Source organism: Pseudophryne corroboree, chromosome 7, assembly GCF_028390025.1.
Source record: "Pseudophryne corroboree isolate aPseCor3 chromosome 7, aPseCor3.hap2, whole genome shotgun sequence".
NCBI classification, from domain to species: Eukaryota; Metazoa; Chordata; class Amphibia; order Anura; family Myobatrachidae; genus Pseudophryne; species Pseudophryne corroboree.
This window is the reverse complement of record NC_086450.1, coordinates 96,031,860-96,047,498: the sequence shown is the minus strand read 5'-3', so window position 1 is coordinate 96,047,498 and position 15,639 is coordinate 96,031,860. Positions and strand designations below refer to the sequence as shown.

At 46.4% G+C, this 15,639-nt stretch overlaps 1 protein-coding gene across 3 annotated transcripts in view; it reads left to right on the top strand.

The window, feature by feature from the left end:
* RAPGEF4 (Rap guanine nucleotide exchange factor 4) overlaps window positions 1-15,639 on the top strand; it is a 626,758-nt gene that overhangs the window by 553,917 nt on the left and 57,202 nt on the right. For all 3 annotated transcript variants that reach the window (XM_063933451.1, XM_063933450.1, XM_063933452.1), the window contains 3 exons: window positions 7,970-8,067; window positions 11,523-11,648; window positions 12,700-12,878. In XM_063933451.1, coding sequence (XP_063789521.1) covers window positions 7,970-8,067; window positions 11,523-11,648; window positions 12,700-12,878 — 403 coding nt within the window. The remainder of the gene's footprint in view (window positions 1-7,969; window positions 8,068-11,522; window positions 11,649-12,699; window positions 12,879-15,639) is intronic.

Below are 15,639 nucleotides of genomic sequence, written 5' to 3'. Positions count from 1 at the left end.
AAGCACCTTAGTGCTTATAATATACCTGATATTGGTGACATTATATAACAGTATCTAGCAGAGAAAGTAATTATAGCAGGCTTTAATTATTTAACCTCGTCCAATTCTCTAGTGTCTGCAGAGGGTCTGACATTATTTGTGTTTTTTGTGTTGCAGTAGCAGAGATTATGGGGGTCATTCCGAGTTGATCGTAGCTGTGCTAAATTTATCACAGCTACGATCAGGCACTCAGACATGCGGGGTGACGCCCAGCACAGGGCTAGTCTCCCCCGCAAGTCAGTGCCGGCCTCCCCCCCCCCCCCCCCCGCAGAAATGCAAAAGCATCGCACAGCGGCGATGCTTTTGCATTTGAGGAGTAACTCCCGGCCAGCGCAGCTCCTGCCAGGAGAACCTCTTCGCTGCCCGGATCGCAGCAGCTGCGTGTGACACCACGCAGCCTCCGCGGGCCGCCCCCCCCAATGGTCCGGCCACGCCTGCGTTGGCCAGACCGCGCCCCCTAAACGGCGGTTTAACGCCGCCGTCCAGCCCCCTCCCGCCCAGCGATCGCTAGGCAACGCCGGCGCATGCGCAGTTCCGAACCGAACGCTGCGCTGCAATAAACTGCAGTGAATGATCGTGTGGGAATGACCCCATATACACCATACATATTTTGTTACACACATATTAATCCTCTTACGTTTAAAGGTTGCAAATCATCAGTAACACCTTGCCAATGCACTGTCAGGCAACCCAGTCAGATACATGGCGGCTGTGATGATATGATGCCTTCAGAGAATAGCTCATAATCTTTTTCTCCACAACTTCAAACAAATGTGAGATGAAAAGCACTTGCCCTTTAATATCAACAGTGTGTAGTATTTAGATTGTAGGATATTGTGAAGGATTAGAATCTAAACATGAAGCAGGGGCAACACACCATTATTACCATGGCAACCACCTTACATTAGAACAGCAGCTGATGTTAAAATGAAATCATCTCTGCAATGTGTGCCCAAAATCTAAACCACCAACCTAGAAAAGAATAGGTGGCGTTGGGGGATAACAAGTAGTACTGGACTTTTGTAACATTCTGGCATATTTATCAATAGTGTTTTTACTGAAATAATGAGAACAAGGGGGTCTTTACACCCTTTTCACATTATTATTTATACACTAAATGGCAATAGGATGAGAATTAGGAGAATTCTCCAAGCCCTTAAATTCGCATTCCAGATCGCATTTCCCATACTTGTTATTGGAAATGCGATCTGGCCGAATTTACAAAAAAAAAAAAAAAATTTGAAAAAATAAATAAAAATACCAGGAGCTTTTCAATAATAATGCTACCCCTGCACAGCCTTCTCTGCTTGCTGGCAGTGAAAGCTGTGCTCGGATTTGGCCCCTGTGATCAGCCATGTGTATACACACACAGGAGGTAATTCAGACCTGATCGCTGGGCAGCGAGTTTTGCAGCCCTGCGATCGGATAGTCGCCGCCTGTGGGGGGAGTGTATTTTAGCTGTGCAAGTGTGCGATCGCATGTGTAGCAGAGCTGCACAAACAGATTTTGTGCAGTCTCTGCGCAGCCCAGGAGTTACTCAGCCTCTGCGATCACATCAGCCTGTCCGGGACCGGAATTGACGTCAGGATCCCTCCCTGCTAACGCTTGAACACGCCTGCGTTTTTCCAAACACTCCCAGAAAACGCTCAGTTGCCACCCACAAATGCCCTCTTCTTGTCAATCTCCTTGCGATCACCCGTGCAATCGATTTTTTCGCACAATCCTGTCGCTGCCTGGCGATCCCCGTTGCTGTGGTCCGACGCGCCTGCGCATTGCAGTGCATACGCATGCGCACTTCAGATCTGATCGCAGGCTGTGAGAAAATGCAGCCTAGCGGTCAGGTTTGAATTAGGCCCACAGGCTGATTACTGTGTAAATTAAAAAAAAGTTTCAACATTAAGAGCTCAGACAACTCCACTTACTACGGGCTATTTGAAGTCATGTCGTCGTCGTCCAGCCACCCCCCCCCCCCCCCCCCCCCGACGCCAAACACACACACACACACACACACACACACACACACAATAACGAAATAAGGGGAAAGAGAAGAGGGGGTGAGAGACAGGAAAAAGCTTGGAAAGATAAAAAAAGAGTGAGGGAGAGCTAGAGTGAGAAGGGGGAGAGAGAAAGAGAGTGGGGAAGATGCAAAAGAGAAGGAGGGTAGAGGGGAAGATTTAGAGAGAGATTGGGGGGTGGGAAGGGGTGACAATGCTGGGCACAACAGCTAACAACCCAGTGAATGACAGTCCATAATACTACTGTGTTTGCTTATTGATTTATCTCAGCACGGGTCAGGCATACTGTATATAAATTATAGCTACTTTTGCCAGTGTTCATAGTCTAGCCAGCTATTGTACACGTGGTATGGCTTTCAAATCCCAAAAATACTTACATAGTTAATAAGGTTGTACAAAGTAGTTACGTCAATCAAAAAAAGACTTTCACACTTCCTTATTTATGTTGATACGAAAGCAGACGAAAATTGTAATTGTATGATTGCCAGTTTTCCACTTAACCAGTGGCAGTTGGATTCCATCGGCTGTAAGATTTGAAAAGCACCCTACATGGCTGAAAACATTTACAGGCAAAAACATTCTATTCATCATATAGCACATATGTTTCGCGTTATGTATGAGGCTAGCTATAAAATGTATTTTCGAAAAGGTTACTTAGGACTGTGTAGTGTTCTGCAGAAAATAATCTAATATCTGTAAGCTTATAGTGAAAAACAAAGATACGACATATATTCAGGGGTGTATCTAGGAGTCTGAGCGTTCCTGGAAAAGTACCACCCCACCCCCCCCCCCCACCCCCCCACACACACACATACATTTTGCTTGCTATTAAAAATCATTTTCATGGAAATAATACAACCTTCTGCATCTACCTCTCCTGGCGCCCAGCCTGTGCTCTGGGATGGTGGCAGAGGATATGGACCCACTGCTGCTGCTGCAAGGGGTGTAGAGAGAGCTTCGGATGGCGGCTGGTGTGCGGGGTCCTGTCTGAGTCGCTGGAGTGAGCCTGGCCACATGCTACACTACAGTATGTGCGACTTCCGGGAGTACCTGAGCCAGCAGGGACTTCAAGAGCATTGAGCCCACCTGTATCACTTTTAGAGTAATCTGGCTCTACCTTCTGGTTGTGGGTGGCACAGCCGGGGCCCCCCTCCCCCTTCAGCTTGTGCCCATGGCGAGTGCCATCCTGGCCATGGGGTAGATATGCCCCTGCATATATTTAACATATATTTGAGGCTCTGCAGTTTGTGTGTTTACTGAAGGACAGTTCATGAGAAAAGCCTGCTTTATCCCCATTGAAAAAATAAAATGCAGATGTGCACTCTATGGTGGTCATTCCGAGTTGTTCGCTCGCTAGCTGCTTTTAGCAGCAATGCAAACGCAAAGCCACCGCGCTCTGGGAGGGTATCTTAGCATAGCAGAATTGCTAACGAAAGATTAGCAATTCTGCTATTAAGTATTTCCTTGCAGTTTCTGAGTAGCTCCAGACCTACTCCTAGATTGCGATCAGCTCAGTCCGTTTAGTTCCTGTTTGACGTCACAAACACGCCCTGCGTTCGGCCAGCCACTCCCCCGTTTCTCCAGCCACTCCTGCGTTTTCTGCTGGCACGCCTGCGTTTTTTAGCACACTCCCGGAAAACGCTCAGTTACCTCCCAGAAACACCCACTTCCTGTCAATCATTCTCCGATCAACAGAGCGACTGAAAAGCTTTGTTCGCCCGTGAGTAAAATAGCATAGTTTTGTGTAAAATTGCTTAGCGTGTGCGCCCTGCGGTGCATACGCATGCGCAGAACTGCCGGATTTTAGCCTATTAGCAATTCTGCTAAAAATAGCAGCAAGCGAACAACTCGGAATGACCACCTATAGTACTAAGCACTGCTAATAAGAATAATTATAATAAACTCTGCCATCTAATGTAGAGCAAAACTGAAGTGCTTACCATAATGTTTGTCCAAAAATATATGGGCCCACCAACTGCGAACAGGTGACCTCATCTGGTGGGTCCCTAAGTCTAAGGTTCAAGTCCAGGGTACGGGACCCCCCAAGTCAGCACAGGCTAACCAACCCAAACCACCCCAAACACATCACACTATTGAGATGTTAAAGTGTTAGTGTTACATAAATAAGAATCAGAAGGTAGGAGTGTTTCATTGGTGAGAAGTACTACTTAGAATTTTAAAAGGTGTTACATCGGTAGAAAATAATTAGGTGCTAAAAAAGTGCTACATTAAGTATTACAATGTGATGCCCCAAAGCAGCCAGGCCACACCAACCAAGGAGGCCCCGCGCCCCAAACTCATCCATATATACATTTATTCAGAACTTACCATCATAGTGCCTTTCCCAATATGCAGTCTGCAAATGCCAGAGATCCATGCTAATTAAACTCCTGGATAGGTGGGAGGGGTACAAATCCAAGTTAAAGTAGTCTCCACCTCCAAGTGTACACATGTACACAATATAAAATATATGGGGGGGGGGGGGGGGGGAGTCTTGGACTGCACACCCTAATTTCAAACATAATGACAGGTGCTATCATGCTGAGACTTGTAGTTCCACACAGATAAACGAAGATGCAGATGCACACTCTATAGCACTAAGCACTGCTATTGAGAATAATTATAATAAACTCAGCAAAACTGATTGATTTTATTTCTTTCCACTATGTCTCTCTCCAAGGCTTAGTATATAGGGCCTAATTCAGATCTTATCGCAGCAGCAAATTTGTTAGCTAGTGGGCAAAACCATGTGCACTGCAGGTGGGGCAGATATAACATGTGCAGAGAGAGTTAGCTTTGGGTGGGGTGTGTTCAAACTGAAATCTAAATTGCAGTGTAAAAATAAAGCAGCCAGTATTTACCCTGCACAGAAACAAAATAACCCACCCAGATCTAACTCTCTCTGCAAATGTTTTATCTGCCCCAACTGCAGTGCACATGGTTTTGCCCATCTACTAACAAATTTGCTGCTGCGATCAGATCTGAATTACCCCTATAGACCACTAAATGACTATTGGGCTAACATTTTTCAAAACTGTTAGGAATAAATACGAAACAGCAAATTACTACAACCCACGGGAAACAAGCCACTCCTTGTCCTCCTTAGTGTTATTGAAAGGCTAAGGCTGGGTACACACATCGCTGCCAATGGGACCCGGCATGCGGCAATTGCATACACACTTGCCGATGTTGGGTCCAACGGGGGGAGGGGGAGTAGATGCGTGATGCTAGCGACATCACCCAAAGGCCCTGCATGCCGGAGGCTAGTGACCCACGTGAACATGCATGTCATGGGTACACACTAGACGATGTATCTGATAAAATGTTCCAATCCACATCAGAATGATATATCGGACGATATTGTATATCGGGGGTCATTCCGAGTTGATCGCTCGCTAGCTGTTTTTAGCAGCCGTGCAAACGCTATGCCGCCGCCCTCTGGGAGTGTATTTTAGCTTAGCAGAAGTGCGAACGAAAGGATCGCAGAGCGGCTACAAAATAATTTTGTGCAGTTTTAAGAGTAGCTTCAGACCTACTCAGCGCTTGCGATCACTTCAGACTGTTCAGTTCCTGTTTTGACGTCACAAACACGCCCTGCGTTCGCCCAGCCACGCCAACGTTTTTCCTGGCACGCCTGCGTTTTTCCGAACACTCCCTGAAAACGGTCAGTTGACACCCAGAAACGTCCACTTCATGTTAATCACTCTGCGGCCAGCAGTGCGACTGAAAAGCTTCGCTAGACCTTGTGTGAAACTACATCGGCCGTTGTGAAAGTACGTCACGCGTGCGCATTGCGCAGCATACGCATGCGCAGAAGTGCCGTTTTTTGGCATCATCGCTGCGCAGCGAACATTTTCAGCTAACGATCAACTCGGAATGACTCCCATCGTCCAGTGTGTACCTGGCTTAAGGTGTAGAATAGATGTACTAAAACTTCTAAACAGTAAAAAGTGGAATTGTTGACCATAGCAACAAATCAGATGCTAGCTATCATTTATACCATATATTCTAGAAAATGAAAGCTAGAATATGATTGGTTGTTATTTGCAACACCTCCATTTTTCCTTTTTCAGATGTGTTAGTAAATCTACTCCTATTTATAATTAGTTGCTATGAATTGGGCCTGATTCTGATTTGGACACAAATTGAAATGTGAACGGATCTTGTGAATATCTGCATACAGCGTGCGTTGGGTATGCGTGAACGCCGTTCATCATACCAACACCGGGATCCCGGCAATGAGATGGCTGGCAGGGGGTGAGTGCAAGAAGCCCCTTGTGGGCTCGCTGGGTAAGCCACACTGCGGACTCGGTGGCGAGTTGCTCTCGCCACAGGTTCTATTCCCACCCACGAGTGGGAATAGTCCCTGTTAGTTGGCATGCCGACTGTTGGGTTTCTAAGCGGGCGTGGTGTAGGGGGAGGTATTGTGACCGGCGGTCACATAACAACATCCCTACAGCATGCACTTTGTAGAGATTGTAGAGAGAAATTGCAGACTGTGCCTGCGGTAGACACAGTGAACGCTCACGGACAGAGTATGCAAGTAACGGATTAATCAGTCCATCTGTAAGCGCTCCACCAGTGAAACGGGTGTTTTTGGGCGGTAACTGGGCAGTGACCAAGCAGGCGCCCAGAACTGATCCCTCTCCTGGGAGTGGCGTGAGCATGTAAGGCAACATCCATGCTTGTTTGTAGTGTGCGGACACAGATGGCACCCCAGTTTCTGACAAGCATGGAGTGGGTGCCACACATTAGCCCAAATGTATTAATCCTTAACAAGAGATACAGTGGAGACGGATATGAGTGATAAATGACCAGCCAACCAGCTCCTCACTGTCATTTTTCAAACACAGCCTGTGACATGGCAGTTAGGAAGCTGATTGACTGGTCATTTATCATTCTATATTCGTCTCCACTTTATCTCTTGTTAAAGGTTAATACATTTGGGCCATCGTTACCTATGTAGTACACCCAAGACGGTTGTCTCACCAGGTACTTTCAGGGGAGAGATGAAGAAGGTACGAATCCTATGATTTTGTGAGTATCTTGTAGTTTGTATATTGGGAGTCATATGTTAGGTCAACAGTTATCAAGTTGACATGCATTAGATTGACAGTATCGAAATGTCAACATGCAGCATGTATACAAGGATGATATGATAGAATGTCGACCTAACTTCCCTGGTGGCTCAAACTCCCCCCAACCCACCCATGCCCCCTTTTCAATAGACCATGCCCCCTTTTCGGCGCCACTCGGCTTCGCCGTGCCTGGAGTCCCGACTTGAAGCCTCAAAATGTTGGGAGGTACGCACTCCCACCTGCAGCCTAACCCTCCTGGTGGTGCCAAACGCTAACATTCCCCGCCCTCCGGCAGCCTAACTTTCCCACTTGAAGCCTAACCCTCCCGGTGATGCCTAATGCTAACATCATCTGCCCTCCTGCAGCCTAACCCTCCCACCTTCAGCCTAACCCTCTCAGTGGTGCCTAATGCTAACATCATCTGCCCTCCTGCAGCCTAACCCTCCTGGTGGTGCCTAACCCTCACATTCCCCGCCCTCCGGCAGGCTAACCCTCCCACCTGAAGCTTAAGCCTCCTGGCAGTGCCTAACGCTAACATCTTCCGCCTGTTGGCTGCCTGTTATGTAATGTGGTTACTTTCGTGAAAATGTAAAGTCCTCTGAGTCCTTCTGGAGAATGGCATAATACAGTATAAATAAACATTATTATTATTATTATTATTATTATTATTATTATTATTATAGTAAGCACAACATAATCATTAGTTATACAATAACAAAGTAATAAGGACTACACTGTACACAGGGAAGGAGGGGAGAGGAATCATATTAGAAGGGGCACTATTCCTGTTTTGTATGGGTTACTGGTTGCTGACAATTGTTCTTTTTTTACCTCCAGAAAAAGTGGTGCTAAAGCCAAATGATATCTCTGTGTTTACAACGCTCAGTGTGAACGGACGCCTGTTTGCTTGTCCCCGAGACCAATTTGATTCCCTGGTATGTACTGTTGTGATGACATTGGCACATCCTCCTTGTATGATTATGTGATATACAGAACTACGGTGTCTTCTGTGCATGCGCCGCCGGCTGAACTCCCAGGAGGCTACAGGGGCTGCTGGGTGGTCAGGGGTGGAGCCAGTGCTGGGTGCCGGGCAGAGAGCAGAGAAGCATTGAGCTTCCATGCCGTTTCGCACTGCAGTTCAGATTGCGCCATCCTGAGATAGCGAATCTGAACTCCATATAGTATGGTGATGCGATTCAGGCACGGAGTGGGGTTACCACTAGAGAAGTCAGGAGCTTCTCCATGGTAACCTACTCTATGAATAGCCCAAGGCAGAGAAAAGCCCTGTTTTCCACAAACAGGGCTTTTCTCTGCTTTATGAATAGACCTCTATATACTTTATAGGTGTGTTATAATTTGTTGTTGTTTCTCATACTATTAAAATCATATTACAGGAAAATTTTAATTATAATGACCACATTAGAAGCTCCCTAAATCATTTGCATCAACCATACTCAATATAGCTACAGTTTGGGATATGGAAGCGGCATGTTCCTCCTATACTGTAGATTAGGCATTCCCAACCTCGGTCCTCAAGGCACACAAACAGTGCAGGTTTTAGTGATACCCAGGCTTCAGCACAGATTGTGAAATTAAAATAAGGCAGGTAATAATTATGGGGTCTATTCATGAAGCAGTGAAAAGTGTGGAGAAGTGAGCCAGTGGAGAAGTTACCCATGGCAACCAATCAGCATTGAAGTAACATTTATAATTTGCTTTATATACAGTTGTACGGAGCAGCTGATTTGTTTCCATGGGCAACTTCTCCACAGGCTCACTTCTCCACTCTTTTCATTGCTTCATGAATAGACGTGTAAGTCACCTGTGCTCAAGCATGGATACCACTAAAACCTGGACTGTTAGCGTACCTAGAGGACTAAGGTTGGGAATGCCTTCTATACATCTATAGACACTGAAAACTGGATATCTAGTAGAAATAACCATATGGCGGTTAGAGCTGGACACACAGGTATCAGAATGGGGGTCAAGGCGGCTGCTGCCCCCACCACCACCACCACACACACACACACACACACACACACACACACACACACACACACACGAACACACACACACACACACACACACACACACACACACACACACACACACAAACACATTTGAGAGGCACCAGTCAATGTACTGGGCGCAGTGCAGCTGCTTTCTAGGGTTACCACGGGTAGTGTCTGGATGGAGATGATCCCCTTTCTGGCTGCTTTGCCTCCTCCCTCCCCACAGTCCTTCTCCCACCTCCAGGGCCCTCCTCCGCCCTGCACCCAGCAGAGCACCAGCCCCTTTAGTGTGTGGATAGTAACTGTGGGCTGGCCCCTCCTGTGGAACCATACCTGCGCTCCTCTCACCTCCCACCTCTAATGTTCCCTCTTCGGCCCCCCCACCCCCACCCCTCAGATAGATAGAGCTAGATATAAATATCAATAGATATGGTAGGTGGTGTAGCAGGTAAGTCCGGCTACCCCTAAGGGGCAACAATCAGCAGTTTAGGGGCACCAAAATGAAATTATATCTTGACCCCCCAACTAATTCTGTGTCACGCATAAACTGCTTACAATGCTGATATTTACATATTTGAGAGATATTTTTTGCAGCTGTGCCTACATGAAATTTCTGTCGACCCCTGCAGTGCTTGCGTTACACAGATTATATGTCTAACACTGCTGTTGCGGTCAAGTCAGATGATATCAGATATGTCAAGAAAAATGATGGGCGGTTCTGGGTGTTTACTGAGAGGTGGCTAGGGGCATTCTAAAAAATGGTCCATTCAGTGTTGTAATAGTGCTGTGGGCGTGTCCATGCTAGGGACTGCTTTCCCAGACGCACAGCCGCAGGCAAAGGAAGCCAGTGACGTGCGGTGATGGTGAGGCAGGTGAGGCAGAGCCTTTCCTGTCATACTTACATTTAAACCAGGGTTTTAATTGAATAAAGTATATGAAAAATATTAATAATTTGTTTGAAATATCTTCTTTGCATTATTCTTATAATTTTTATAGCCCAAACTCTGGATTAAAAAGTCTATGGCATGTGAGGCAGTGCCTCACCTGCTTATCTTTTCCGCACATCTCTGATCAATACTCACCAAATTCCCAGGAGTTTATAATGCTGCACCTGTGTATAATGCCCAGATGTACCCTTTGGCTTATATATTGCATGGAAATCTGGCTCTGGGGTTAACCAGTGCCTCCTGAGCCATTTAGCTCACCGCACGTCCCTGAAGGAAGCTATAATCAGATGGAGAAATTGCACTTGCCATAGGACTGGTGGCGTATAAGGAGGCACCAACCAATATCATGGCATACACAAAAGTTAAAAGTGGGCGTCTCAGTCCTTGTATGTTCAACCGCACCGCGGAAGAAGTTTGTAGTGGTAGACGGGTGACCTACAGTACACACCACTGCCTCCGAGTAAGCATCAGCCCCAGGGCCGATTCTAGCCCTTGTGGCGCCCCGGGCGGAAATAGGGGTGTGGCTTCATAAAGGGGTGTGGTCAATGTGCCCCCAGTAGTATTGCCCCTGTTTGTGCCCCCAGTAGTATTGCTCCCGTTTGTGCCCCCAGTAGTATTGCCCCCGTTTGTGCCCCCAGTAGTATTGCCCCCGTTTGTGCCGCTTTAAAAAAAAAAAAAAATAATAATAATAATAATACTTACCATCCCCGCTCCTGATTCCCGACCGCTGCTGACCTCCGTCTCTGGCCGCTGGCGCCGCTCCTCTGATCTATGGGAGAGACGTTCTATACCACCACCAGTAGCGGATCTTGTCACGGCGGCGGCGCCCCCTGGCGAAAGTACCGTGTGCCCATAGCAAGATCTGCTACTGATCAGCCCCCTAGTTTCACAATAGCCATATAAAGCTGGTACTGATGGTGGTATAAAGTAATAGTCGGGATATTTCATTTCATGTGTAAAATTAGGGAAATCAGTATAAAAATCAACTTAACAGTTATTACTGGAAAATAAGAATAAAAATCTTTTAAGTGGCGGTTTTGACTTTCTTTACAGAGACTCCACTTAAAGTCTTATACTGATTATTATTGTAACATACGATCTGACAGGTCAGTTATTTGTAAGTCACAGTTTAGTGCACACTTTGCTGAACACATGAAAGTAATACTGAGGAAGGCCAGTGGTAAATGGAAATGTGTGGATAGTACATTGTGTTTAGCTCAAGCAAAAGTAATGTAACTTCTAATTTTCATACACGTTATGCTTAAGACATAAACACAATAATTCTTTGACTTGTACACAGCTGAAGATTAATATTTCATTATTAAAAGAACACTGTACCCCAGGAAATTGTAACAAATGTCTCTGGTGCTTCTAGAATGTATGAATATGAAGTATTTGTATACTAAAAAATCTCAATGCCGTCTGACTTAGGCACCGATTCCGGAACAGGAGGGCCCGACTGCGGGGACCATGTCAACGTTTGAACTCATGAGCTCCAAAGACTTGGCTTACCAGATGACAATTCATGATTGGGACCTCTTCAATTGTGTCCATGAAGTATGTAGACTATGTCCGTGTTCTATACCTCACAACTTTGGTGTTTCTTGAAGTTGGACCCTGCGCTCATGTCTGAAAATGGGGGCGGAGCCTCGGGAAAGGGAGGCGAAGCCTTGCAGCACCCCCATTCCCGTCACTATGTGGGCATGGACAGCAATCTCCGAGATGCTGAGCTGCCCCCAGGCTCCCCCTACACTCTAATAGATGGTGTGCGCATGCACACAGGATCTGTTGTCCTGCTGCTTAACCTAACTCCTCACCACCACCACCGTGGGAGACTGCGGCTCGCAGGTAGGACAGTGGGACAGTCCCAGAAGAACGGAACTGTCCCCCTGAATGCGGGACAGTTGGGAGGTATGGTGTTTTGTTGGCCTAATTCAGAGATGGAAGCCGGGATCCTGACAGTCAGATTCCACCTGTAAGTACAGGGGGTTAGGGTTAGGCCGCGGTAGGGGTGGACACAGTTATGGTTGGGCTGCAGGAGGGGACGGTTAGGGTTTGTGGAGATGAGACAGTTATAGTTAGGCTGCGGGAGGGGATGGTTAGGGTTAGGCTGGGCGGGGAGACAATTAGGGTTAGTTTGAGAGAGGGTACAGTTATGGTTAGGCTGTGTGAGGGGGAGGTTAGGGTTAGGCTGTTGGGGAGGGGTCAATTAGGGTTAGGTTGAGGGAGGGAACGGTTAGGGTTAGGCTGCGGGAGGGGGAGGTTAGGGTTTTGCTGCTGGGGACAGTTAGGGTTAGACTGCGGGAGGGGACTGTTGGGGTTAGGCGGCGGGAGGGGGAAGTTAGGGTGAGGCTGGTGAGATCTGGGGGTAGGGATAGGGGTAGGCTTTAAATACTTGGAATCCATCTGGATTTTGACTGTCGGGGTGCCTCTGTCGGCATCCTGACTATCACGATCTTTCATCTTTGAGATTTCATACTCAACCCATGTTTAGATACGTCATAACAAATCATACATTTTTAAGGATGGGTCTTTAAAATTAAGTAACTCATCTGTCAATTACATTCCTCTACATACTAACAATTATCTTATCATTTCCTGCTTTCAGCTGGAGCTGATCTATCACACCTTCGGAAGGCACAATTTTAAAAAGACAACCGCCAATTTGGACCTCTTCCTGAGGCGTTTCAACGAAATCCAGTTTTGGGTTGTGACTGAGATTTCTCTGTGCCCTCAGCTCAGCAAGCGTGTTCAGCTCCTGAAGAAATATATTAAAATTGCTGCCCAGTGAGTATTTTTGTAGCAATTTCCAAAACGGTATGAAAAAAATAAAATAAAATAAGGGATAATTTTTACATTCTAAGAGGATTTTACCTTTTTGTGCATTAGAGCCTTTTGTGACTTATTATTTATTCCTCGCGCTCCAAAGATATTTTTTAAATAAAGATATATTGTGCAGTGAAACATTTTTCACCGTCCACTAGAAAATGGCTCCCGTTCAGCCGGAGGTTTGACCGCATAGCCACAGTAGGTCGCCATGACCTCTGACAGTCTGGTACTGCACTCCTATGGCTTGTCTATTTAAGCCCGCTGCTTAGAAGGCTGTTTTTTCTCTCAAAATCCCTTTCACTTTCAGCAATTGCATTAAAAAATGCTAAAGGTGTTTTTTCGTGACCATTTATAGTTTCAAAAAGCAGCAGGGTGTTGAAAAAAAAAAGAAAAAAGCCTTTAAAGACATAAATTTCAAAATGTGTTCACGTTCAGCAGCGGGATCCAGCAAAATACTTAATTACAACCAATTAAAAATATAACAATCGCTAAAGACTATGGAATTTAGAAGCAAAAAAAAAAATCCTTAAACATAAATTTGAAAGTGCATAGTAAACACAAAGAAGTGCAGCGGCTCAGTACATCTGGCTAGCGTTATGTTTTTATCCTTCTAATGTGTTAATTTAGTCTTAGAAAGAAGGAAACTGTTTACTTTTATTTTACTAGACCTTACACAGGGCTAAAAATAAAAAAGGCTAAATGTACCTTTTAGTGCTGCAGGATCCCACTGAGAGCTCCAAAGAACAAATTTAAGAAGACAAAAGGAGAATTGGCATAAATCAAACCCCGCATCTAGGGCGATTCTCTGAACAAGACCTCCCTGTTGCAGGGACAGTTAGGTACTAAAAGGCAGTACTCAGCAATAATGGAATAGTCGTACAATAAATATACATTTGATTGAACAGTCACCCTTGTGGGTTTTTTTATTTTGATAACATAAACAAAATAGACTCAGAAGGTAAACATTGTAAATATCTCCTGTTTTTGTTATTTAAAAATGTTTAAATGACAAAGTAATTGAAACTTTCTATCAGTGCATACCTCCCAACTTTGTCCTCATTGGAAGAGGGACACATGTGCGGTGAAGCCGCGCACGCTCCTGAAAGGAGTGTGGCCTATGAAAAGGGGGTGTGGCTTCGCAGGAGGACCCACGATCACGAGCCACTCCCCCGTTTTTGTCACTGAGGGACATGCCCAGCACTCTGTGAGCTGCTGGCATGCCCCTCTCCCTCTGACTCCAGTGAATAGCAGAGCAGCGAGAGACAGAGCCTCCCAACTGCCCCCCCGCCCCACCGCGAGACACTTCTGCCCGTGGGTGGGACAGTCCCCAAAAAACGTGACTGTCCCGCGAAAATCGGGACAGTTGGGAGGTATGTCAGTGTATTTAAGGCTGGGTACACACGGTAAGATTTTGCCTATGTTAAGATATCCTACACTATTTCCCTTGAAATTCCCTGAGTTCCTGAACAATCGAAACAGTGCATACACACGGCAAGATGTAGCATACGATTTAGCACAATAGTATTGGCATAAGATATGGCTTCTCAGTTTATTTACATAATGGGCAGGGATTAAGGTGGGGGGGTGGACAAAACTTTAGGGTAGACTGAGTGACTGTGATGACGCAAATCGGATACAGTATCGTACGGTACATACATATGGTAGGATATGCACTAGATAGTGTACTATCTAGCCAAAATTGATCTGCATGTTCATCCAACATAGAACACCGGATAAGACCTGCGCACCGCACTATGGAACTAATTCAGACCGAATTGCTGCAGCGGCAGCGATCACAGTCTGAAGCCCCTGATTGACAGGCAGAGGCGGTCACGGGGTGGAAGGGGGCATGCTAACGCCATTGGTGGGGCGCGATCCAGACAATGCAGCCATGTCTGGACTGTCGCGGGGGCAGGCCACGGCGGCTGCATGATGTCACACGTAGCCGCTGCGACCCGGAGCATGGTGGGCAGCCGTCTGCCAGTGTTGCTAGGCTGCGCAGGCATGGAGCTACTTGGCGGGGTGCAAAAGCATTGCCGCCGTGTGATGCTTTTGCAACCGTGTGGGAGGAAGGGGGGGCAGGGCCTGACATGCGGGGCGTACTAACCCTGTACTGGGCGTCCTCCCGCATGTCAGAGTAACTGATCATAGATGTGCTAAATTTAGCACATCTACGATCAGATCTGAATTACCCCCATAGTACAGTCGTGTCATACCAATAGTTGATAACTGCGCTTTTCACCAGACGGCTCACATACATTCATATCACATCTGTATCTGGTAACTGCACTCTTCACCAGACGGCTCACATACATTCATATCACACCTGTATCTGGTATCTGCACTCTTCACCAGACGGCTCACATACATTCATATCACACCTGTATCTGGTAACTGCACTCTTCACCAGAAGGCTCACATATATTCATATCACATCTGTACCTGGTAACTGCACTCTTCACCAGACGGCTCACATACATTCGTATCACATCTGTACCTGGTATCTGCACTCTTCACCAGAAGGCTCACATACATTCGTATCACATCTGTACCTGGTAACTGCACTCTTCACCAGAGAGGCTCACATATATTCATATCACACCTGTATCTGGCATCTGCCTCTTCACCAGAGAGGCTCACATACAGCCGTATCATACCTGTATCTGGTAACTGCACTCTTCACCAGAGAGGCTCACATACAGCCGTATGATACCTGTAT